At 55.9% G+C, this 25654-nt stretch overlaps 1 protein-coding gene across 1 annotated transcript in view; it reads right to left on the bottom strand.

Annotated features, from left to right (window-relative positions):
- Positions 1–457: 457 nt before the first annotated feature.
- Nsun2 (tRNA (cytosine(34)-C(5))-methyltransferase Nsun2) overlaps positions 458–25654 on the bottom strand; it is an 86495-nt gene continuing 61298 nt past the window's right edge. Inside the window, exon 16 of the mRNA XM_037222276.1 lies at positions 458–684. Coding sequence (XP_037078171.1) covers positions 488–684 — 197 coding nt within the window. The 3' untranslated portion in view covers positions 458–487. The remainder of the gene's footprint in view (positions 685–25654) is intronic.

Raw genomic sequence — 25654 nt, 5'->3', positions numbered from 1 at the left:
ACGCAGTCAGGCCGACACACCCTCAACATGCTTGACGTCGAAGTATTTTTTTGAAAAACCGACTTCAATTCCTGAGTCTCCTCGACCGCAAACGAGGGTTGAACTACACGTTGCAACGGTCCCATGCCGCGGACAGTCTTCCGGACGATAGCGATCTTTGCCCGGACAGCCTTCCGGACAACAGCAAACTTTGCCCAGACAGCCTCCCGCACAACAGCGATCTTTGCCCGGACAGCCTTCCGAACAACAACGATCTTTGCCCGGACAGCCTTCCGGACAACAGCGATCTTTGTCTGGGCAGTCTTCCCGACAGCAGCGATCTTTGCCCGGACAGCCTCCCGGACAACAGCGATCTTTGCCCGGACAGCCTTCCGGACAACAGCGACCTTCGCCACAGCGGCAAGCCAAACGCCGAGCGAAACGCATACCAATATATTGGTCGGGATCACAGGACAGTAAGACGCGGATGCCCTGCCACCTGGCGGCGTTATGTAACTGTCGCCTCCTGGGCGGGTGCCTCGCTGCCGTTCTCCACCGCGGGGGCCGGGGCCTCCGCCGCCGCCGCAGGGGCCGGGGCCTCCGCCGCCGCCGCAGGGGCCGGGGCCTCCGTCGTCGCCGCCGCCGGGAGAGCTTCTGCGGCGGCCTTCTCCTCGAGAGCCCGCGCCTCCGCGAACTTATTCTTCTCTGCAAAGGTCAGCGCGCGTGAGAGGAGTCATCTACGCAGAGCGCCGCCCGGCTGCGACATCTGGTGGCGGTGTTTGTTGGCTTTTGACGAAGAGACGTTCAGGACCAAATGCATGGTGGACATGCGAAATGCAAATCTTAATTAACTCACTGGGGGGTGGAGAAACGAAACGTCGAGAAGTCTCACAAGCATGGAGAGTTCGCACGAGGGAGCACTTTCTAACCCGGTGTATCTCAACGGAACCAAAACGGGAGTTGCAGCCCACAGCCCACAGGCAAACTGTGCTGGTCTAGGAAAGACAGCTGCCCGAATTTATGCGCCGGCATCTGCAGCGCACAGTGCCGCTAAATGCCTTGCGCCACGACATGCCAATCCCGCAGACATCAGCTTCGGGATGTCGCCATGATAACTCAGACACGCGAGTGCACGCACGCGATGTTTGCAGTCTCGCCGGCAGCCGTCCTTGCCCATCAAGGCACCTTTACTATACAGATCGCTTTTACCTACACCCTTGCGTGTCAATATCTCCTACAAACCACACGTGAGGTGTTGGTCAGTCAGTAAGGCCGTAGCTGGGTTCGGCTTCTCACTCTGTGCGTGGCACGCTCGCACCCGCCGTCGCCGGCCGCTGACAGGAGACGACGCGGCTCCGTCCCGATCAGCTTACGGGGACCGGCGACCGACCACGCCTCACTTGCCAGCCGGTGCTGCCCTCCCGTCACCTCAGCCCGCACGCCCCGCCCGTGACGCTGACAGGACCGGAGGGCGCGACGCACCCTCCGGGTACACGCCGCCCGGGCCGCTGCTGGCTACACGACGCCCGGACGGGCCCGGCCCGTACCGTATTTGGATGTGTCGGCGCCGAGCAGACGCAGGTAGTGGATGCGCTCGTGCGCTGCACGTAGGCGCGCACCGAGGTGGCGCCCTTCCAGCCGACCACGTGCGTGCGCACCAGGCGGCCCGGCGACACGGCTGAGTCCACCAGCAGGGCGATGGCGCCGGCGCCTGCGGCACATACCCGACGGTGAGGCGGTCACAACGGCGGCGTCCCAGCGTCCGTCGGCACAGCATCGGTACCCGAGCTGCGGGGCATCCCGCAGTCACAGCAGCGACGCTCACACGCGTCGCTCGCAGACCGCCACATCGGGGCTGTCGTCTGTCAGACTACAAAGTCGTGACAGCTCGGGCCGGCGGCAGGTCCGTGATGGGTCCACTCGCGCGAGTCCGGCCAACTCCCACCGACCTGACTTGGCCATCTGCTCCTGGGTCGCCGGGTCGAGCAGTGTGAACTCGGCCGGCAGCTCGATGTCGTCGTACTGCAGGATCTTGCCCAGGTCGGCGGCCGTCACCTGCACCTTCCGCTTGTTCAGGAACGGCAGGATGGCGTCCGAGCCCTGCGCGGCCCCAGCGCACGTTAGCACGGCGGCGGGTGGCGGCGCGGCGGGTCACGAGGCAGTGACGCAAACATTTGAACTTCGCCAAGAGTGTCTGAGCAGAGCCGGCTTCCTCGCAAGCGTAATGTCATCATGGTGTAAAGGGAATCCCGGGTGTACCTGTAGTTTAACGGTACCTTGAGTACAGCACGGACTCACACACAGGAGATGCAGGGGATTGATGATTGCTTTCGGTTTGCAAGAAACCCTGGCAACTCATATTCGTCGTGCCTGACTACAACAGTTCAGGTGAATGACTACGGAAATCGGCCTCGTAACACAGAATCAAGGACGTGGTCGGTGTTCGGGAATAATCACGGAATGTCGGTACCTCAAGGCCGCAAACGTCAAAACAGCGTTAAACTATCCTGCAGATACGATATCTCGGAACAAAATGCTATCGTTGCGGCATTGCTACACAAACAGCAATCGATGAGGAACCGGGATAAAACACCGCCGGCCTCCAAACAGAATCTCCCGGCACTAAGACGGGCGCGAGCCCGCCTTCCCAGGGACCCCCACCACAACCATCAGATAGACCCCTCCACACACACACCTTCCCAGGGACCCCCACCACAACCGTCAGATAGACGCCTCCACACACACACCTTCCCAGGGACCTCTACCACAACCGTCAGATAGACGCCTCCACACACACACCTTCCCAGGGACCCCCCACCACGACCGTCAGATAGGCCCTTCCACACACACACCTTTCCAGGGACTCCATCACAACCGTCAGATAGACGCCTCCACACACACACCTTCCCAGGGACCCCCACCACGACCGTCAGATAGACCCCTCCACGCACACACACACCTTCCCAGGGACCTTCACCACAACCGTCAGATAGACGCCTCCACACACACACACACACCCTTCCCAGGGACCCCCACCACAACCGTCAGATAGGCCACTCCACACACACACCTTTCCAGGGACCCCCGCCACAACCGTCAGATAGACGCCTCCACACACACACACACACCTTCCCAGGGACCCTCACCACAACCGTCAGATAGACCCCTCCACACACACACCTTTCCAGGGACCCCCGCCACAACCGTCAGATAGACGCCCTCCACACACACACACACACCTTCCCAGGGACCCCCACCACGACCGTCAGATAGACGCCTCCACACACACACCTTTCCAGGGACCCTCACCACAACCGTCAGATAGACCCCCTCCACACACACACACACCTTCCCAGGGACCCCCCACCACGACCGTCAGATAGACCCCTCCACACACACACCTTCCCAGGGACCCTCACCACAACCGTCAGATAGACCCCTACACACACACACCTTTCCAGGGACCCCCCACCACAACCGTCAGATGGACCCTTCCACACACACACACCTTCCCAGGGACCTCCACCACAACCGCCAGATAGACGCCTCCACACACACACCTTCCCAGGGACCCTCACCACAACCGTCAGATAGACGCCTCCACACACACACCTTTCCAGGGACCCCCACCACAACCGCCAGATGGACCCTTCCACACACACACACCTTCCCAGGGACCTCCACCACAACCGCCAGATAGACGCCTCCACACACACACCTTCCCAGGGACCCCCACCACAACCGTCAGATAGACGCCTCCACACACACACACACCTTCCCAGGGACCCCACCACAACCGTCGGCTAGACCCCTCCACACACACACCTGACATCCAGCTCTTGGACCACACCATCGTGCGCATCGCGTCATTGTATCGCCCTCTTCCAGTAAATGACGATTGTTTCCAGTTGTTTCGGTTCATCAGGCCATTTCGCGCCCAGGCCGTGCAAGCATTACTCCGTGTTAAAATTGCGTCACCCCCAGCGCCCGCGCTGGTCACCCACCTCCTGCGCGAGTCGGAAGCCGCAGGGCGTGTTCTTGTTGTCGCAGCGGGCGAACACCTTAACGCCCGAGTTGATGACCTTGACGCGCTGCTGGCTGGCCGAGATCAGGTCTCGCACGGCCGGCGAGCACAGGTAGATGTTCTTCTTCTTGCCCTGCTCGCAGCGCGTCATCAGCAGCGACGGCTCGAACGCGTCGCTCAGGCCGTAGAAGTCACTGCGGGCAGGGCGCCCGACGTGGGGAGGAGGCCGGACAGGGATGGAGGAGCCTCGGGCCTGCTGGCTGGCCAGGGAAGGCCGAAGCTCGACTTGCAAGTCCCTTCTCAGCACGCGTGCAGGGGTCGCTAATGCAAAAGAATCCGTGTGGCTGCCTGGGCACGTTGTCATTCACCCTGCCTGTTCCTACGCACCTCAGCACTATCCATGCTTCTTAGGATAGAGTAATAATGCACATCAACAGTTACGTATAGCGGCACGCTGGTCAGTTGGGCAGCGGACCCGTTCTACAACATAGCAAACAGCTGGAAAGCAGGCACCACGGTGAACACATTTTGCAAAACTGCAAATAAAAATGAGCGCTAAACTACCCCACACATCAGAAGCCGAGAAGCTTTACCAATCACCCCGGTCTCCGGAGAACATGATGACGACGGAACGAGAGACAAGACGGACCCCTCCTCGGCCGACTCACTCGAGCTCCTGCAGCATGGGGTCGCCCTTCTTGACGAAGAAGTACGGATCCTCCTTATAGCCGCGGATGCGCCGCGCCTTCTTCTTGGGCGGCGGTCCGTCGGGAGCGGGCGGCGTCTCCTCGGAGGCGGCGCCGGCGTCTGTGGCGGCCGGCGCCGCCTCGCGCGGGGTCTTGCCAACCTTCTGCAGCACGGCCAGGAAGAAGCCGCCCGTGTTCTGCTGGTGCGGCAGGATCCGGATGCTGGGGACGGCACGCGGCGCCTCAGACACGCGGGCTCCGAGCGCGGACGGAACACCGACCGGTCGCGCGGCAGGCACTCGCAGGACACACACGCTCGTGGACCGGGTCACGACATCGTCCCGGCGCGGAGACGTCGTCCACCGATCCTGGTGACCGGTGCACATCACACTCCACCTGAGACTCACGGACCGCACTGGACACGTCAGGCGGCCGGCCTGCACCTGCCTCATCTATCCTGCCCGAGTGACGCACGACAAAGACTCCATCGTTTTCTGCTGACGCCGAGAGCTGCTAACGTCAGCACTGCTCCAACAGCATCCTCACCGCATACGTCTGCCGCGCCGCCGCGCCCGCCGCCTGGCCGCAGCCTCCCTTAACACGGCCTGGTCCCCCGCGTCCGCCGCCTGGCCACAGTCTCCCTCCTCACGGCCCGCTCACCCGCGTCCGCCGCCTGGCCGCAGCCTCCCTCCTCACGGCCCGCTCCCCCGCGCCCGCCGCCTGGCCGCAGCCTCCCTCCACACGGCCCGCTCCCCCGCGTCCGCCGCCTGGCCGCAGCCTCCCTCCTCACGGCCCACTCCCCCGCGCCCGCCGCCTGGCCGCAGCCTCCCTCAACACGGCCCGCTCCCCCGCGCTCGCTCGCCGGCCGGCTCACCACTTCTTCAGCTCGTCGTTGGGTCCGGCTGGCGGGAACATGTGCGGTCGGATGAGGGTGCGATGCTCGGGCGCGATGCTGTCGCCGCTCTCATACAGCTTCATGTCCTGCGGCGGCGGCGGAGGTCGGAGGTCACGCCGCCGTTCCGGTGCCGCGCGCGCGGTCCGTCACCGGCGCCATCACGTCAGAGGTCCCGGGTCATCGTCATCCGCGCCGATACACAGCCGGGGTGGGCAGGGCGTGCCAGGTGAGGCTGTTTGGCACGAACAAGATCCTTTGAAACTTGACAACAGGCCCAGGCGAAACAAATTTATCAGGTATTCACTAACGGGGTGGCGGGATCGCGTCTTTATAACGGGATATGTTTGGGAAGCATCCTGATCACGAGACGACCAACACCAGACATCTGACCACATCTGATCCAATCTGAAAAAGCCTCTACAACATTCCAAAACCTATAGTTCTGGCTAAGAAACGGGGAATGCTTTCTCCGCTCATAAACCCAAAGTCACAGACCTGACTGGCGGTCTCTGACTTAAATGCTGCAGCCATTTCCAGAACAGTGGTGATGATTTCAAGACGGCGACATCGCTGGCAAAGGTTTCAAATACCGAAATGCCCAGGCTCAAAAACATAACACCGCATAGAAAAGGTCGACGGCGCGGCACGGACAAGACCCACCGCAAAACCGTAATCAATGATATGCCGGGCCGGCACGAGGGTGTCTGACCTTCGAGTAGAGCACCCAGTGAGTGAGTCCAGGGCTGTACTTCAGGCCGGGGAGGTCGGACGACACGTCCACCAGCTGCACGGCGCCTGCGAAACGCCGCAGCACCCAGTCCGTCAACACCCCACCGAGTGACGGGAGCGAGGCGGGCATGGTCTGCCACAGTGAAGAGATGCCGGCTGGCAGTGAAGATCACGGGAGAAATGCGTATATTCCGTATAAAACACCGCTGGACGGTCAGAGTCCCCTGAGCAGCTATGAAACCTTGCATTACGTGACATTAAATCAGCTTACCACATCAACGCACGGGCTACCTACGGATTCGGAACATGGGCCACAGAGTTACGAGTTCCACAGGTTAAAACCTTCCAGCGGCATCCACGACCTTGCTGCGTGCCGCATACCCCAAAGACGAGGAGCAGCCCCGGGCGCCGCCGGCCGCGGCCGCTCACCGTCCGTGTCACGCAGTATCCGACTGACCACCGCCTCGTCCTCGACCGGGTTCAGCGAGCACGTGGAATAGACGAGCCGGCCGCCCTCGGCCAGCATCTCCAGGCCGCGCATGGCGATGTTGTACTGCAGCCTGACGAGGTCAAGGTGACCGCGTCAGCGGGCACGCCGCCGGTTCAACGCGCGGGCCCGGCGCACGGCGACAACGTCCGTCTCCAGATGATCCGGTCAAGCTCACTTACATGTCGGACCAGAAGAGCGACGTGCTGGGTTCATGCATGGCGCGTCGAGACGAACAGCCGGTATCACGAATCACGTATCATCACGGTGCCACGCATCACGGGATCACGGTATCACGTGCTGGAATACCCAACGCCTGGCTAAAACATCACGTTACGAATACTCAATGCGACTTGACCCCTGCAAGCGACCCAACACGTGCGAAGGCCTCACCAACCCATTTAAAAATAAAAGACAACAACCCTTCGGTACCCCAGAGGTGCGCTCACACTCCCGTGCCATACCGGGCCGGTGGCGCCCCGCCCGGCGACCGGCCGGGCCTCTCACCCATGTAGGTTGCAGCCGTTGGCCGGGTTCCACTTGGGCCAGACGTCGACGTTCTTCCGCATGGTGCCGTCCCCAGAGCATGGCACGTCACACAGGATCCGGTCAAACTGCAGGCGACGCTCGGCGCCATCCGGCCCTGATGGACGCAGGTCAGGTCATCCAGGGTCACGGGTCAAACTGCAAGTGACGCTCGGCGCCGTCCAGCCCTGACGGACGCAGGTCAGGTCATCCGGGATCATGGGTCAAACTACAGGCGACGCTCTGGCACCGTCCGGCCCTGACGGACGCAGGTCAGGTCATCCAGGGTCCACGGTCAAACTGCAGGCGACGCTCGGGCACCGTCCGGCCCTGACGGAAGCAGGTCAGGTCATCCAGGGTCACAGGTCAAACTGCAGGCGACGCTCGGCACCCGTCCGGCCCTGACGGACGCAGTCAGGTCATCCAGGGTCATAGGTCAAACTGCAGGCGACGCTCGGCGCCGTCCGGCCCTGACGGACGCAGGTCAGGTCATCCAGGGTTCACGGGTCAAACTGCAGGCGACCGCTCGGCGCCATCCGGCCCGACGGACGCAGGACAGGTCAATCCAGGGTCATGGGTCAAACTGCAGGCGACGCTCGGCGCCATCCGGCCCTGATGGACACAGGTCAGGTCATCCAGGGTCACAGGCCAAACTGCAAGTGACGCTCGGCGCCGTCCAGCCCTGATGGACGCAGGTCAGGTCATCCGGGGTCACGGGTCAAACTGCAGGCGACGCTCGGCGCCGTCCGGCCCTGATGGACGCAGGTCAGGTCATCCAGGGTCACGGGTCAAACTGCAGGCGACGCTCGGCGCCATCCGGCCCTGATGGACGCAGGTCAGGTCATCCAGGGTCACGGGTCAAACTGCAGGCGACGCTCGGCGCCATCCGGCCCTGATGGACGCAGGTCAGGTCATCCAGGGTCACAGGTCAAACTGCAGGCGACGCTCGGCGCCATCCGGCCCTGACGGACACAGGTCAGGTCATCCAGGGTCATGGGTCAAACTGCAGGCGACGCTCGGCGCCGTCCGGCCCTGATGGACGCAGGTCAGGTCATCCGGGGTCACGGGTCAAACTGCAGGCGACGCTCGGCGCCGTCCGGCCCTGATGGACGCAGGTCAGGTCATCCAGGGTCACGGGTCAAACTGCAGGCGACGCTCGGCGCCATCCGGCCCTGACGGACGCAGGTCAGGTCACACAGGATCCGGTCAAACTGCAGGCGACGCTCAGCACCGTCCGGCCCTGATGGACGCAGGTCAGGTCATCCAGGGTCACAGGTCAAACTGCAGGCGACGCTCGGCGCCATCCGGCCCTGACGGACGCAGGTCAGGTCATCCAGGGTCACAGGTCAAACTACAGGCAACGCTCAGCGCCGTTCGGCCATGATGGACGCGAGTCAGATCATCCGGGGTCATGGGTCAAACTGCAGGCGACGCTCGGTGCCGTTCGGCCCTGATGGACGCAGGTCAGATCATCCAGGGTCACGGGTCAAAGTGAAGGCGACGCTCGGCGCCATCCGGCCCTGATGGACGCGGGTCAAGTCATCCGGGGTCACGGGTCAAACTACAGGCAACGCTCAGCGCCGTTCGGCCATGATGGACGCGGGTCAGATCATCCGGGGTCATGGTTCAAACTGGAGGCGACGCTCAGCACCGTCCGGCCCTGATGGACGCGGGTCAGGTCATCCAGGGTCACGGGTCAAACTGCAAACGACGCTCAGCGCTGTCCGGCCCCGATGGACGCAGGTCCGGTCATGCAGGGTCCATGGGTCAAACTGCAGGCGACGCTCGAGCACCGTCCGGCCCTGATGGACGCGGGTCAGATCATCCAGGGTCACTGGGTCAAACTGACAGACGACGCTCAGCGCCGTTCGGCCCTGATGGACGCAGGTCAGGTCATGCAGGGTCATGGGTCGAACTGCAGGCGACGCTCAGCACTGTTCGGCCCTGATGGACGCAGGTCAGGTCATCCGGGGTCATGGGTCAAACTGAAGGCGACGCTCAGCGCCCTCCGACCCTAATGGACGCAAGTCAGGTCATCCAGGGTCACGGGTCAAACTGCAGGCAACGCTCGGCACCATCCCGCCGTCAGTCGGCACCATCCGGCCGAGACAGTCAATCTTGGCCCTGGGTCAAAATTGACTGTACTAAGATTCGGTGCCTCTCGGACCAGACTCAGGTCATCATCCATGTTGCAGCAGCAGCCACACCAGTAGCTGCAGCGCGTTGTACGAAACTCCGCAGCCACTGTGGCATTCAGGTTAGGGGTCACGACGTTTCCAGAGGTCAGCAGACCTTAACTCGACCCCCAACCCCGCTCGTTCTGCTCACCGTCCGCCGTATACATGTTGGGCATGTTGGCCGCGTCGTGGTTGGTGATGCAGAAGCAGGGGCTCTGCATGCGCTTGGCCTGGTGCACCAGCATGTAGCAGCGTTTGTTGTCGGCATCGTTGGCCACCACCATGCCGGAGGGCATGCTGCCCTCCTCGCGGTGCAGCGCCTCGATCAGCTGAGCCGTTTTGGAGCCAGGTGCAGCGCACATGTCCAGCACCTGGCGGGCGCGCTGGCCGCTGTCAACGCCGCCCGGCGGCCACGGAACGAGACACAGACCAGCAGAACCTAACGGCTCAGTAACACTGGGGAGGCAAACGATATGTGGATGAAACCATGTTACCCAAAGACGTGATATATGTCCTGTACCGTTACCGTCACGGTCGGATTATGGTGACAACATTGTTGTCATTGTTGATAATGGTGACGACATTGGTGACAACATTGTTGTCATTGTTGACAATGGTGACGACATTGGTGACAACATTGTTGACACTCAGAGTCAACACTGTTAACTGGGCACGCTCTTTTAGATCAATTAATATTATCTATTCGCGCGATAAATGACTGCATTTGACCAAAAGATCATGCTATAGAAAACTTCTGATATTACCCATTTGAAACAAGGGTGGAACTATCCAAACACCTGTTTGTAGAGACTGATATGAGGAAGGACCGGCGAGATCACAGCCGGCCCATAGCGTTACCGACTTAGAGCGTCACGGCCTCACCGCACAACAGCGACGCTTTCGCAGCGGCCAGATAGACCGCTCTTTTTCGTGGATAGTGATGCAAACTTCGCTTATAAAGCAGACAGATTGAGATAATCCATTGAACCAAGGAAAGATGTGGTGGTAACCCAGTTATTGGCGAGCACAGTAGCGAGCAAACACAGGCGGGCAGGGTACAGACCGTCACATCCAATCGCAGTGCCGAACCCATCCCCTGGATCCCTCGGATCATTCCGTCGAATCACCCGTGCCTACTGGAACCTACGGACACTGATGAGAACCCGGTCGCCCTGCGCCCTGGACGAACCCGACAGGTGGCACCACGAGCGCTGCCCCGCGGCCCACCCTGATGCGGCGCCGGTGCCCTTCGCAAGCGCGTCACTGGCGTCAGCCCCGGCCAGCCCCAGCCGGCTGACCTTGTGATGCGGCTGGACGTCCAGCACCAGCGGCGGGATCATCGACACCGTCTCCTGGCGGCTGATGTTGCCGCTCTCCGTCTCCGAGATCAGGAAGTTGTGCAGCTTGTGGTACGCCTCAGACTTCCTGGGAGGTGAGTGAGGGACAGCGAGAGGGGTCAGGAGACGGCAGCGCCCGAGACGCGGGCTTGAGCGGCCGGGGGACACGGCCACTCCATCGACGGCGACCGGACAGTCAGCACAGACGCGCATGGAGGGACGTCTTTGACGCGACGTTCAACGTCAAAGCTCGAAGGCACAAGACATCGAGAGTGCAATTATTGACGGATGACGTTAAGTTAAGCCGATGACAATAATATCGAAGTGTAGACCGAAAGGAAAAACGGCGTTCCACATATTCGTAGCAACACCCATTCATTTGATGATGCATAATCCCGATCAGATGGACGACTTGGTTGCGAGTGGGGACTGACACCATGACGCACACCCCGACAAGTGAGCGCGCAACCCAACAAAGCTATCCTGCAGGGCGGGCGGCACGTCAGAATCACCTGATGTCAGTGCGGGTGAGATTCAGCTGGTAGGCCAGCTTGTCTGGGTACCAGGGGAGGCAGACATGCTTCACGGCTGGGTCGTCGCCGGCACCCTCCTGCTTCTCCACCAGCTGTGGGCGATCAATTCTCGCCACATCACCCGTCGCGTCGTGGCCGAAGCTCCCACGCTCGCCAAGCCGCTTCCGCGTATCAGTGCGGTAATCTACCACAACCGAACTCGTATTGGCCGATATTAGACTACTATAGAAAAAACACAACAACGTTGCATGCGTGGCACGTCATCGCTGCTGCGATTAGAAATGGTGCAAACGCTGCACTTAACTTGACATGGAATCCCCCGGGCAAGGCGCGGGTAAAAGTCTCCCAGACAGAGCACACACAGAGCAGTGTCTGCATCGCGGTACACGCCGCCCTCTACAGGGTCCCGCACGATCCGCACCTCCCTCTACAGGCTCCCGCGCGGGCCGCGCCGGTACCGACCTTGAGGAAGTCGTCCTGCACGATGGCGAGCAGCGCCTGTGACTGCGAGCGCGTACCAGTGACGCGGAAAGAGGCCGGCAGCGGGTCCCGCAGCGTGGCCATGAACTGGTCCCACTCCCCAACCGGTACCACCGCCTGCTTCTACATGGGGGAGGGGGGGGGGGGGGGCGTCACGTCTCCGGTCATGCCTGGGCTGTAAGTGATGGGTCATATGTGATGGGGGAGGGGGAAATGCTTACATTGACAAGTTCTTATCTGGAGGCAACTTTCAAACCAAAATGGGCAACTTTATGCTATGCTGTTCTTCAGTAATTAAAGACTTAGTCCAAACAGAGGAGGAAATATTTGGTGTCAGGCAAAAGTGTATGACCCTCCAGTGCATTTTTCAATTAAAAACAGCCCAATTTGGGGTGCAGCTTGCAACAGCCTGCTGCACCTGAACAGCCTCAAGCATCAGGAACAAACAACAGAACATTGGAACAATCCATGGATACAATTCACAGTGAAAACTAAGAGTCTGCACAATGCAGTCATTGCTGAAATTTTTGCAATCAAATGTGAGCATAATTAAGAATAAGGACATGCAAAAAATGGATAAGATTTTAATAAATGGCGAATCTAATGTATGAACTTAGTTTTGGCAGAATAACACAATTCATTGCATAAATATCACCATGATTTGTAAAGCAGAAGCATGGTGAACAAATAATAATTGCTAGCCACTACCTTGTAGAACTCCTCAAACATTTTGTTTTCCTTCACTATATCTTCATAGCCAGCCCCACGGATTGGACGTCCATCCTGTGAAAAATGGGTGGACACATCACAGCGGGATTTGCATGAAAGGCCACATGAAGGCCTGCATGGTTTGGTTCACACAGTTCTCCAATTGAGCAACTAAACAATTAAACTGTCAAACACATTCCAGCCAGGAGGCCCAACCACTGCCACCAGTAAATGTGCATTCAAATAATTCATAGTACTGCAACATGAAGATATAACAAATATTAAGCAGGTCACAGTGAAAAATAAACATGTACCTCATCAAGTGTTGACTTTCCATCTTGAGGCTTCCTTTTATTTCTCCACTTTTTACCCATTTTCTGCAGGCATCAGCATATTGTCAGTACCTATTAATAAAATGGCTGATCTATATTTATAGACAAAAAAAAACCACCAGAATTTAACATTACCAAATTCTAGAAGACAAGGCAGGGCCATATACACTAATTATTATCAATCAGAGAATCAATTCTTGATTTAGCCCACCAAACAGACAGTTTTCAGCAGCCTTTGCAATACACAGAGCCTTAGCACTTTACAGTTTTCCCAAAACACTGTTTTTTGTTTGTTGTCCAGCAAATAAAAGCTTTCAACTGTAACCACACACAACAATTTTCTGTATTACTGATTTGGCATGCAAGCATCTCATCAATGAACATTAATGAGCACCAAATGTTCACTACAGGTTACTTAAAACAGCTTCTATCAATAGTTAGCAATAGTTTGCTCTTTACATGGGCAGTCACACAGTCAGATCCTTGTTGGACACAGCAGTTTTTTTTTATTTAGGTACCTATAGTGTCACACATAAATTGTGTTACACAGTCTTACAATTGTGCCATCCATGTGTATATTACAGTGCGGTGTTGATTTGACTTTTGCAGCTTTCCTGGTTCAGACCATTCACTCAAACAAATTCGGAACAATGAATCATCAATAACTGTCAACTTACAGCTGCTTAAGAAGAGCCGGGTCTAAAAAGGAAAATGACACGGTATATGTTCAATAATTGTGAAAATACTCTGACTGACTGCATGAGGGCCCATAACTTTACCTAGATCAGAATGGTTGTCGAACAATAAATTTCGATTTAAATAATAACCCAATCTAACCTACCTCTCTGATGCGGTAACCAGCCGCACACTTCCCGAGCACGGAAATATATCGCCCAATGCCCAAACCACCAAAGCTTGACGCTAACGCGCCCGCGCGCGTGTTCGTGTGCAAGGTAAGCCGCACGATGTGCTGAAAGGTCACAAGTGCGCAGCTCTCGCCGTGAACAAGGGGGTAAGCACGACATCCATAGTGGGATCAAGAATTGCGGTGAACTCATTTTTTTTTCTTGCTGATAAATGCCAAATCAAAGCTTAAGTTCGTTCATACCTATCAATCCTAATTATTAGACACCAAATCCCAATTCATTTCAAAAACAATTTTGTCACCAGTGGATGTAGTTGTTTGATGCTCTCTATCATGGTTCACTTAAACTGCTGCTACAAAACTGTTGAGGTATAAAAATTCCCTTTGCAGTTCATACTCAGAGCCCCTTAACCGACGCAACCTTAAATGATTGGTTGCAATAAAAAATAGTGTAGATAATGAATATGAATTATTTAGAAATCGATTAGGATCAGTAAACTGTGGCCCCACTTCTGGTACTCTTTGCCCATTTCTCCAAACACTCTGAACCAGCCCTGTTCTGATCACAAATTTTCGGCCCCCCGGCCCGCATCTCCAGTGAATGGGTGGCTAGCATGCTGGTGTTCCACGCGATAACCCCGGGTTAGAATCTCAACCACGGCCGCCGTCCAGTTGGTGGCTTCATGGTCTATCGGTGTGGCGTGATGGTGCCATCTCGCTTTACGTCTAAGCGGAATTAATTCTAATTTGGACTTTTCATACCGAACAGCAGCGTAGTCTCTCATGTCAGAGGGAGGACTAAATATAAAGAGAACTCCGCCCCCCTAGGTGGCGGGAGTCCACACGCTACAGAGATATTGAGGATTCCGTGAACGTTGACCGTAAATCTAAATGAGGCCAGCAACTTGTGTAAACATTGATTGAAAATGTGTAATGCTTAAACGTTATGTGTAATGCAGTGTGTGAAATGTGTAAATATTAGTGAAAAGTTAGGCGAACACGACCCTCTCGGGCAGTTGCCTCAAGATCATTCCGCCCCAGCCCGGAGTGTCTACCAGCTGCCAATCCGGCGACATGGAGGCGGGTTCGCCTGATGAGTTCGTTCGGGGGCCCTCACAGATGTACGCCCTACACTGGTGCCCTCCCTGGCGCGGAAGGCCCTTTGGCGGCTTCTGGCCGGGGCATTTGACCCGGAATAGGCGCAGGGGCCTTCATTGGGGCAACAAGATCTCTGATAACCTCATGTGATCCAATAACTGGCACAGAGACCCATATTTGGCCAACGGACCCCTGGCTAAAACGGGGTAAAGGGCCCCACAAGTGCCCCGGGTCACCTCTGGCCGACTCGTGACACCTTCCGCCACAGGACCCCCTGTTAGACACTCTCGGGGCCTGACCGTCAAAAGACCACTCACTGTTGTAGGGACTCCGACCAATGCAAACCGCGGGCCTCGGTCTCGTTCCTGCTAGATAAATGGGGCCCCAGAGCTCAGAACAATACGGAGTCAGCTATTCGGTGTAGTGGTCTCCGGCCGAAATAGGTGCCCGCACTGTCCCAGGGGTCCACAATCGGTGAAAGAGGCATATTGGCTGACATTTGGGATCACAGCCATACGGGCCAGGATGACCTGCAGCCTTTCAGCCCTTACGGCCATTTAGCCTTCCCATCGGCCCGTTTATCGTCAGTCTTGAAGGGCACATCGGTCCCTCTTCAGGCACCCTCGTACACTCCCTGGCCAACTCGGGAGCCCTTGTCAACACCGGACCTCCGGTTAAGCGCTGTGTGTCCCTGGCCGACCCAGGGGCCCCTCATTGGCTCGGGGTGCACTGACCGATGTAAATTGCGGGTCCTGACCTTGTCCCTGCTTGGGAAATGGGTTCCCAGGCCCAGGCCGGGACCCAATCAGTGCAACGGGCCCTTTGGCTGGTATCTGAGGGTCCAAACCGCGCCCGCTCAATGACCTCTAGCCAGCCCTTCGGGTCCTATATCGGATTTACGGTGTTACCATTTGAGATTTCGTCGTGGTCACCTGAATGACACTTCAGAGCTCCTGCCTCGTGTGAGTTCCAAGTACTAGGCGCACGTACACATCTACACAGATGGCTCCAGATGGCTCCAGATCTAAAACAATCACTGGGTGCGGTGCTGTCTCTCGCGAATGAACAAAGTATCTTGTATTGTCATAGCGCTGTTCGGTGTTCACCGCTGGGCTTTGTGCTATCAGAGAGGCGTTGGTGTATGCAGATGAACGGCATGGAAACTATATCTGATACTATCTGGCTCTCTTATCGGCATTTCAGCTATTTTACTTCTAAGCACAGACAGCGCCTTGGTCGGCCAAGTCCTTCGCCAACTGTTTTCAATTAAACAGAGCGGAAAGCAAGTGTTCTTTGCTTGGGTACCCGGGCACAGTGGGCTGGCAGGAAATGGAATGGCCTGCACCGCTGCTAGAGAGGGTGCAGTCGGCAGCTGGCATCGCTCAGCTCGGACACCATACCCTGACTTGAAGTAGTTTCCGTCTGCTCATCTTGACGCAAAGTGATGGAAGGCCAGAGACCAGGTGAGAACAAGCACACGGGGCAACGCTAGAGCCAAACTCATCTCAATAAAAGAAACAGTGGGTGGCAGCATCTTCCAACGGAGAGCAGGAAGCAGAAGGTCAATCTCTGTCGCCTTGGGGTCATGGGGTCTTGGGGTCATGCAGTTATTTTCTGCCCAGAGGTTGACTGCCAGCGCATCCTCGCTCCGATCACCGACTGTCGCTTGCCACATGCCCATTCAGTGTCACCACCAGTGACCAAAAACTTGTATTCGGAGTGGAATACCAATGAACCATCAAAGAGGGGACAAAAGCGTTTGTTTACAGAATGCTTATATAACTTTGGATACACGCATCGAAGTTGTCTTCTTTTGCAAGCATGAAAGTGATAACTTCGAGAAGGGCCGTCAATAGCTCATGCAGCTATGGTTCAAGATGATGTTGGTCGCTTACTCGCATTGCAGTGCTATATCCATGTTCTCATTCATCACTGCCTAGAAATGTACAAATCAGTATATTTGGTGTTTCACTTTTTCTTACCAGTTCCTCTTGCTCTCACGCCGTACGTTTGCGTCCGTATGCTTCATAACATTGTTGAGCATCGCACCCATCGTTAGAACAGATCGGTTGCTATTTGCCGTCACTCAGGTACTCAGGCACTCTCAATGATATTAGTCATATTATAACATGTTGGAGAATCTTTTGCAAGTTTATTTTCGCTCCCATTAAATAAATATTACAACTTAATGCTCAATACGCGGTATGACATGAAAGCTTCAGTAATATCCCCCACCTGCGCCTCCAGAAGAGCCACCTCCGTATCCACCGCTGCCTCCAGAGGAGCCGCCTCCGTACCCACCGCTGCCTCCAGAGGAGCCACCTCCGTACCCACCGCTTCCTCCTGAGGAACCACCTCCGTATCCACCGTTTCCTCCAGAGGAGCCACCTCCGTATCCGCCGCCACCTCCGTATCCACTGCCGCCTCCAGAGGAGCCGCCTCCGTACCCGCCGCCTCCGCCGCCGCCTCCAGAGGAGCCACCTCCGTATCCACCGCTTCCTCCAGCGGAGCCACCTCCGTATCCGCCACCGCCTCCAGCGGAGCCACCTCCGTATCCGCTACCTCCTCCAGAGGAGCCACCTCCGTATCCACCGCTTCCTCCAGAGGAGCCGCCTCCGTATCCACCGCTTCCTCCAGAGGAGCCGCCTCCGTATCCACCGTTTCCTCCAGAGGAGCCACCTCCGTACCCACCGCCTCCGCCGCCGCCTCCAGAAGAGCCGCCTCCGTAACCACCTCCTCCTCCGCCACCTCCGTACCCACCGCCTCCGCCGCCGCCTCCAGAGGAGCCGCCTCCGTAACCACCTCCTCCACTGCCACCTCCGTAACCACCTCCGCCGCCGCCTCCTCCGTACCCACCGCCGTTGCCAGCGCTCTGCAGCGTCACCTTGCGGCCGTACTCGTCCTTGACATAGCCGATGACGATGCCTGAGCCGCCGCCGTAGCCTCCGGGGGCGGCCATCACGGCCGTGGCCGCCACGCACACGAGCAGCGCCACTCTCTGGGGAGAGAAGGCAGGTACAGTGACAGGCACGACCGCAGTATGGGAGGAGGTGTTCCACAGGTGGTGACAGGCTCAGCGGAAAGGCGGGGACGGCGGCTGGGATCGGTGACGTCACAAACACTGTTGCACGCACGTTGAGACGGCACAAACCAACAGCAAGATTGTATGTAACCTCTAAAGTAGATATAAAGCTTCTCCATGACAAAAACGCCGTTAGGCCATTGACTCTGGGAGTAACTCACCATCTGTTTCATGTCTGTCGGTGAAGTGACGACTGTGCAGTGTCCCGGCGCCGGTTTTGCTATTTATACCGGCCGCCGTCACCATTACACGACGACCGCGGCCCTGAGTTTATGCCACTCGGGCACCGCAAAACTCGGCCAACTGTAGTTTGTCCAGGGTCAAGGGTGCGCGGCGTAATGAAAGACAAAGGTGTCGACGCCGGGGCCCAGTGGTGCATTCGGTGGAAGCTCCCCTGGAAATTGTAATGAATACGAGGGAGGCCCCTCTGGATACATCTGTGGATACTTTGGGGCTTGTCTGGTAATGGTGATGGATGTGGAAAACGCTCTTCTGGAGATTGCTGTAACGTCCAGCATATGAATGATATTAGTAAGGAGACAAGGTAGCCTGAAATATATAGCATGGAATTATACGCCTTCGAAAAATAAAGATACAGCCATCATTTGCTAAGCTCCAGTCACCGTCCAGGAGTCCCGAGGGCGCCTGCCGCACAGACTCTGATTCAAAACGGCGCATGAGTTCCGAAGCGAATTGGACACAATCTGTCAAGATATGACAGCCAAGCAAGCTGAAGGAGGGACTCTTCCAAAGCGCTGCCATCCTGACATACGTTGTCATCTCCCATCGTGTCAGACGAAACTCCGGTGCTCCACTTGCCCTCCAAGCATTGACTGGCATGTCCGAGGACATTCCGAACTGCGATCAAGTGAATACAGCCTCTCAGGTGCCTTCGATTTCTAGCCGTGAAGCGCGACCTGGGATGACGGAGAAACATGAACACGAGGCAAATGTGGCAGAGGCAACAGGTCACGGCGGCAGTTCGGTGTCATTAATTCGTAGTGCCAGTCAGGTACGACCCACCGCCGTATCATAGTGACTAACCCGTTACGCATGCCATACCTCGACCATGGTTCATCTGCAGTGTGTGGCACCTGGAGAGAAAACAACTTCACAGCATGTGAGCAACATCTCTTGATGGTTGTATAAAAGCTGCCTGACTGCCGGAAAGTCCGATTCCTAGTCCGTTCAACCAAAGTATTCCCATGTGGTCCCACACCAGACTCCGAAGACACTTAACCCGTGGGTGGCTTTTTGGCGGCAGCTGATTGGACCGCAGTCTGGTGTGACCAACAATTCGGCGTAATTCGGTTAATTTTCGGCGTTAATTTGCAGTGTTTTTTGTATCGCGGCACGTGCAGTGAACCGCGGTGCATACTCTGGGACTTAATGCTCAGTAAGTCGACTTCAAATTAGGAAGATCTCTTCCACTGACAAGAACTAGGCCAAGGTGTCTTGCACGACACCCATGCATTGTCACTGGTCCGCCTCTGCCCACGGCCAGGTGCTTAAGGCGAGAAGCCGGTCGTTCTGCCTGCAGCCACAAGGCGAAAATGACATCTACATAAACAATAATCCACAAGAACAGGGGGAATGTGATCACAGGTCGTCCCGGAGTGTGCACAGCGGGCCCACCGGAGCCGACCGATGCACCCATCGGCGCATCGCGGCGTTTGAGTGCGGCAGGGAGCCTCCGGGGACGCGGGCAAGGCTACCCGACACAGCCGTATGGGGCGGTCGAACGACCACCCGGGAGACAGGCACGACGGGGCCCCCTAACGCGGTCAGCCGGAGCCGGCCATCGAGGAGCACTCACGGCCAGTATTGTTTTCCTTTCCCCGTGTTCCGCACCACCTCCCGACCGTACAGAAGCGGCCAGTCATTCATCCATGTCACTGCCCCCCCCCCCCCACCCCTTACCGATCGCTTAATACAGGGGGCCCGGTCAGGTCAGGCCAACGAAATGACCGCCGCACCGGAACCGGAACCCGCCACCACCCGCCGCCCACGCCGCCGCTCAGCGCCGCCCCGCCCGCACCGACCCCCGCCCCAGCGCCGACACCGCCGCCGCTATCGCCATCCAGCCGGCAGGCCCGGCAGGGCACCGACCCGGCACACTGGCCTGGCCGGCGCCGCGCCAGCGTCATCACTATCGCCATCACCACAGTTGCCATCCCACCGGCACGCACGATGTGCTTGTGACATATCTTAGATCAAGCTAATACGCGGAGTGAAATGTTGTGGATAACGAGGGTAAAAGAGTGGTAAAAGGGGTAGGGCATCAGGCCACTTGCACATAAATATTTCGCATGCATATCTTCTATGCACCTTGCACACATCCCTGTGTGTATTGTATATATATATATATATAATATATATATATATATATACATGTAATACGGAGATGTATATTGCATGCGTACTTATATCTACGTTATGCGTATCTTGCGCGCACCTAGTGTGCGTATCTTGCATGCATCTTATATGCACATGATTAGAAAACGTAGGGTTCTAAGCCAAACTCTGTTGTATTAGTGTGGCTTTTGCTCATTTTATCAGTTCATTCTGTTTATTCAGTTTCAGTATGTATCACTGTCGGGTGCCCACCAGGGAGCGGTTCCACGCAGGCAGTAACGTCACCCTCTGTTTCTCTCGCCCCCCCTCTCTATCTCTCTATCCCTCTCTCTCTCGTCTCTCTCTCTCTCTCTCTCTCTTCTCTCTCTCTCTCTCTCTCTCTCTCTCTCTCTCTCTCTCTCTCTCTCTCTCTCTCTATCTACTCTCTCTCTCTCTCTCTCTCTCTCTCTCTCTCTCTCTCTCTCTCTCTGTCTCTATGTCTCTCTTTCTTTTCTCTCTCCCCTCTCTCCCTCTCTCTCACTCTGTGGCACATCAACACGTGAACCACGCGCGACAGCCCCGCTTCTCTGAGGGGACAGACATGGGGTGAACATAGGTCACGTCGGCGTAGTATGTCGTCACATATTTCCTGCTCAGAGTACAGTATTCTTATTTTGGTTATTCCGTGCATTGGCTTACTAATCTATTGTTTCGTTCCTTGTTATACGTAATGCTTCCTTGGTCTGCTCTTCTTGTGTCAAAAAGACTCTGCCTTCTATCTACCCTGCTAACGATTCTTCTCAGTCGCTGAGGCATTCAACCAGGCTGCAAGCTCCCCGGGAAAGTAAACTCACATATGCAGGAGGAGATGCATGGAGCACTGGACGCACGTACCCGCTTCTGATCCGCAAGTAAAGGCGCCCCTTTAGAAAGCCACCTCATGGCGCCGAGGACGCTCTTCTATGCGGGTCATGGGAGGCGGCACACACCTTTGCTTGTGGCGGACGGGGATATCCGGATATATATATATATATATATATATATATATATATATATATCACATTAATTACGAAGTATTTAACCAATCCCCACACTCCTGAGCTTTTCGCTTTTTGCTTCACAAACCTTTGCGCAGTTAATGACCCAAGGTGTGTCTTGCACTCTTAGCACAATCAGACTTATGTAGTAAACGTTACAACACCGTGTTAAGTTATTGCATCGTTCATCGGCTAAGCTGTTACAGTTTTTTAGCTGGTGATTAGAGCAGCCACGACTTTTTAATTACGAGTGGAGCGAGGTTTATGGTGCTGCTAGCTGCACAGCTATATGCGAAAAGCGTACGATTCTACGGGGAGGCAAACATTCGGGTACACTAACGGATCCAGCTACCGGGTTTGCGCCAAATCACACAACGTACTCCAGTTTTCCTTCTTTCTTGAATCATGTTACAGCGGCGCTCCAGTCCTGCAAAACAGTACTACCTCACTGAAGTTAATATTTTCTGTGATAAGCGAGCGGTGCGTGTAAGCTTTTGTGTCAATTCAACGCGTACCACTTTTTCACACAGGGGGCCCGTACCACATTTTTCAAGTCAACGTTTTAGCATGCCATCAACGAATTGCATTGATCAATGCATGTGTGGGGTCCAGGCTACAGCAATCTGCTTTAATGAAGCACATACAAAGGTACTGTAAAACGACGACGATGTTGAGTTTGTTGTATCTGTGTAACTGTGTTTGCTGTGACCAATAACACATGCAGAAGGGGGTGGGGGGCACAGAGGGCACGTGCCCCCTTAGGATCCGATTGGGGACCGATTTGGGGTCCAGAGTGCCCGAAGGCCAGCCGGATGCATCCGACCCGCAAGGCCGGCCACTCCAATGTCAGCCAGAGTGGCCTGCGCGCTAATCAGGAGCCCGCTGGGTCGATAAGGGCCTATATTTTGGTCAGACACAACTGGTAACGCACAGTCGGTTCCATAGCGGCATGGGCCTAATGACGTATTTTGGAAATAGGGACAAACCCAGAGCCAGCGATTCACTTTGCTCGGGGCGCCAAAAAGCCTAACAGGGCCCTACGTTATCAGGAGCCCCGATTCGGCCAGCGGCAGTTTTCGAGAAGGCCCAGAGAGCCTGGAGGGCCCATCGGGTCCGAAGATCAATGGCCCTATTGGAGGGACTAAAGGCCACAAAGGGCTGGTCGAAGTCTTGTTCAGGGGCCCCGACCTGCAAAGATACACCCTCAAATAACCATCAGAGGGCCCTCTGTGCTGATCGGGGACCCCTGGGCCGACATGAGCCCACATGTAGGTCAGTTAACACCGTACCAAATAGTCGGCTTCGTGTCAGTATGGGCCTGGGCACCCACGCGCCCAGAGATCACGAACAACGAACAGTCGGCTCCATGTGGTCTGAGCCCTGGGGGCCCATTTCCCAAGCAGGGACAAGGCCGGGCCGGCGATTTACATTGGTTGGGCTCCCTGTACCGTTCACGGCCCACAGTGCCTAATGGGACATTCTGTGGTCATTTTGTATCAACAGGGGGCCTCGAATCGATTACGGAAAGATTTGCTCAACGGGGACGGGGACGGGAGCCCGAATGGCAGAGATTCTCTTGCATTGATCGGAGCTCTCTGGCAGTTTAAAGAAACATGCAAACTGATGATGAGTACTCACATTGAGGTAAGAGAGGAGTCCTGTCCCAGGCAGGGCCCACGCACCGAATGATGGGCCCTCCACCCCTATTCCAGCATTTGCCCGTTGAGCCCAACTGGAGTCTCTGTGCCAATTATTTAACCACCTGCGGCGAGCGGGAATGTTGTTGCGTTAATGACGGTTTCAAGCGTTGATCTGGGACCAACTGCGCGGATCAGAGGGCCTCCCGCGTGAGGGAGCGGACCAAGGTGATGCGATGTATCCCTCTAAGAGCCCTAGCATCGGCCAGAGGATGCCGCCCCGTGTCGCAAGAATGACGGCCGGAAAACACACCACGCTGGGACAGAATGACTCCTCAGCCCTTGGCCGGGAACAACGATTGTGCCCCGTAGTGTGGTACTAAAGGAAGCCGTTTTACCGGAAAGAAATAAGGGGCTCATTAGTGTTGAATGAAGTGGGTCGAAATGAGTTCAAAGCACACAAGGTCATCCCATGTTTCTCTGAGAACGTTCATTTGTTCAGAATCAACTTGTAAAGCAAATGCCCTCAAAAGGTTTGAGCCTACGCATCGGGTGCCGATAGGGTAGTGGGCAACGCGCCTGCGTTAACCACTGTGCGTCTGGGTAACCACAGGTGCGGGGTTCGTTCCCGCGGTGCCCGCCCTTCCCACCAGAGTGCGAGGCTGGCGGCGTCATATGGCCCCAACAGCCGAGTGGCATCATTAAGTCCCAATGAAACGCCCACAATCTCAAGGAGCAGGGATGCCGATGGCTTGCGTCTATTTTTTTTTTTACAACTTTGAGGCTGTTCTCCACACAGATTAACAGCTGCAGCAACACGAAAATAGAGATTTTGCTTTCACTGTGCGATGCTATAAAGACATCACCGTCATCGATCTCAAAACCTCACAGGTGAAATATACACCCGGATAATCTCGAAATGTACGATACAGTGTCCAAAAGCATTCGAAGGTATTTCCTTAAAACGGGTCACCATTTCGTTCACCTGTTGGCCAAAGCCACAAAGTCGACGTTGCGCGGGCTGGGGAGACTGCAACGCCTGGCGTCAAGTTTCTTACTGAGATGTGCGAGTGCGCACGCTGAAAACTACGTTACATGATCCGCTACCAATTCTGTAGTACCGCTGATCAATTCTGACCGGATATTGAGCATATCCAGACGAACATGGCTTGGCCATGTTAATGTAGACAACATTCTGACAACGTTTCTGAGTTCTGGTCGGTTTGAAAGGTGTCCACTGGACCATGTTAGAGTGAAGCGCGCCTGAGATTTGTTTCATGCAGTCACTCAACGCATGATTTTGTCGGCCTATTTACTATAGACTTAACTCAAAATTCATCTCGCGGTAGCCTCTGGCCTATACTCCAGTTACATGTCAGGCCATCGACTCAGCACGCGACCTGACTAAACGAAATCTGGACACAGTACACCACGACTGCATACGTACTGCGAACGGGACTTTTCAAACCAGCCCCCATTGATAGTGTTCTGATCGGGGCGAACGAACCACCTTTGGCTATGAGGTGTGCCGTGCTTAGCTGGCGGCTGCTTACTCTCAAAAACGTTCAGCTTGTCGCGGGCATCAGGTCAGATAATGTCGCCATACCCGAAAGACCCGTGTGCCCACCTTGGGAGCTCGTGACATCTGCCTGTAAACCTTGATTATGTGCGTCAGGCAAAAGATGCACGACCGTTTAGGAGTTCCGTTCACAGTTCCTGCCTCGCGTGAATACTAAGTACCAGACGTACGTGTACACATTACAGCTGGCTCAAAATCTGAAAAAAAGCCGCTGGATGCGGTGTTGCCCGTCTCTCCTGATTGGAAAAATCCTCTTGCATTGTCATAGCACTGCTCAGTATTCACTGCTGAGTTTTGTATTACCAGGGTAGTTGTATTAATAGCAGTTAAGCTATTCCTCTTTAAAACCAGGTACGGCCTTATCGACCAAGTCTTTCACCATCTGTTCTGAGTTAAACAGAACGGAAAGCATGTGGTCTTTGCTTGGGTACACAGGCACAGTGAGCTGGCAGGAAATGAAATGGCCGACGCCGCTGCCAAAGAGGTTGGCCATTGGCCAAAGAGATTGCCAATATGTCATGCAGCCGTGGTTCAAGTTGATGTTGGTCGCTTACTCGCATTACAGTGCTGTATCCAGGTTTACATTCGTCACTGCCTAGAAATGTAGAAATCAACTATATTTGGTGTTTGTCTTTTTCTTACCAGTTCCTCTTGCTCTCACGCCGTACGTTACGTCCGTATGCTTCATGACATTGTTGAGCATCGCACCCATCGTTAGATCAGATCGGTTGCTATTTGCCGTCGCTCAAGTACTCAGGTGTTCCCAATGACATTAGTCATATTATAACATGTTGGAGAACCTTTTGGAAGTTTATTTTCGCTCCCATTAAATAAATATATAACTTAATGCTCAATACGCGGTATAACATGAGGGCTTCAGTAATATCCTCCACCTGCGCCTCCAGAAGAGCCACCTCCGTATCCACCGTTTCCTCCAGAGGAACCACCTCCGTACCCACCTGCCTGCCTCCAGAAGAGCCGCCCCGTACCCGCCGGCTCCGCCGCCGCCTCCAGAGGAGCCACCCTCCGTATCCACCGTATCCTCCAGAGGAGCCACCTCCGTATCCGCCGTTTCCTCCAGAGGAGCCACCTCCGTATCCACCACCGCCTCCAGCGGAACCACCTCCGTA

This window comes from Pollicipes pollicipes, unplaced genomic scaffold, assembly GCF_011947565.3.
Source record: "Pollicipes pollicipes isolate AB1234 unplaced genomic scaffold, Ppol_2.1 Scaffold_4740;HRSCAF=5597_pilon_pilon_pilon, whole genome shotgun sequence".
In the NCBI taxonomy this organism is placed as follows: domain Eukaryota; kingdom Metazoa; phylum Arthropoda; class Thecostraca; order Pollicipedomorpha; family Pollicipedidae; genus Pollicipes; species Pollicipes pollicipes.
Note: the sequence above shows the minus strand (reverse complement) of the source record. Positions and strands in the feature narration are given on the sequence as shown.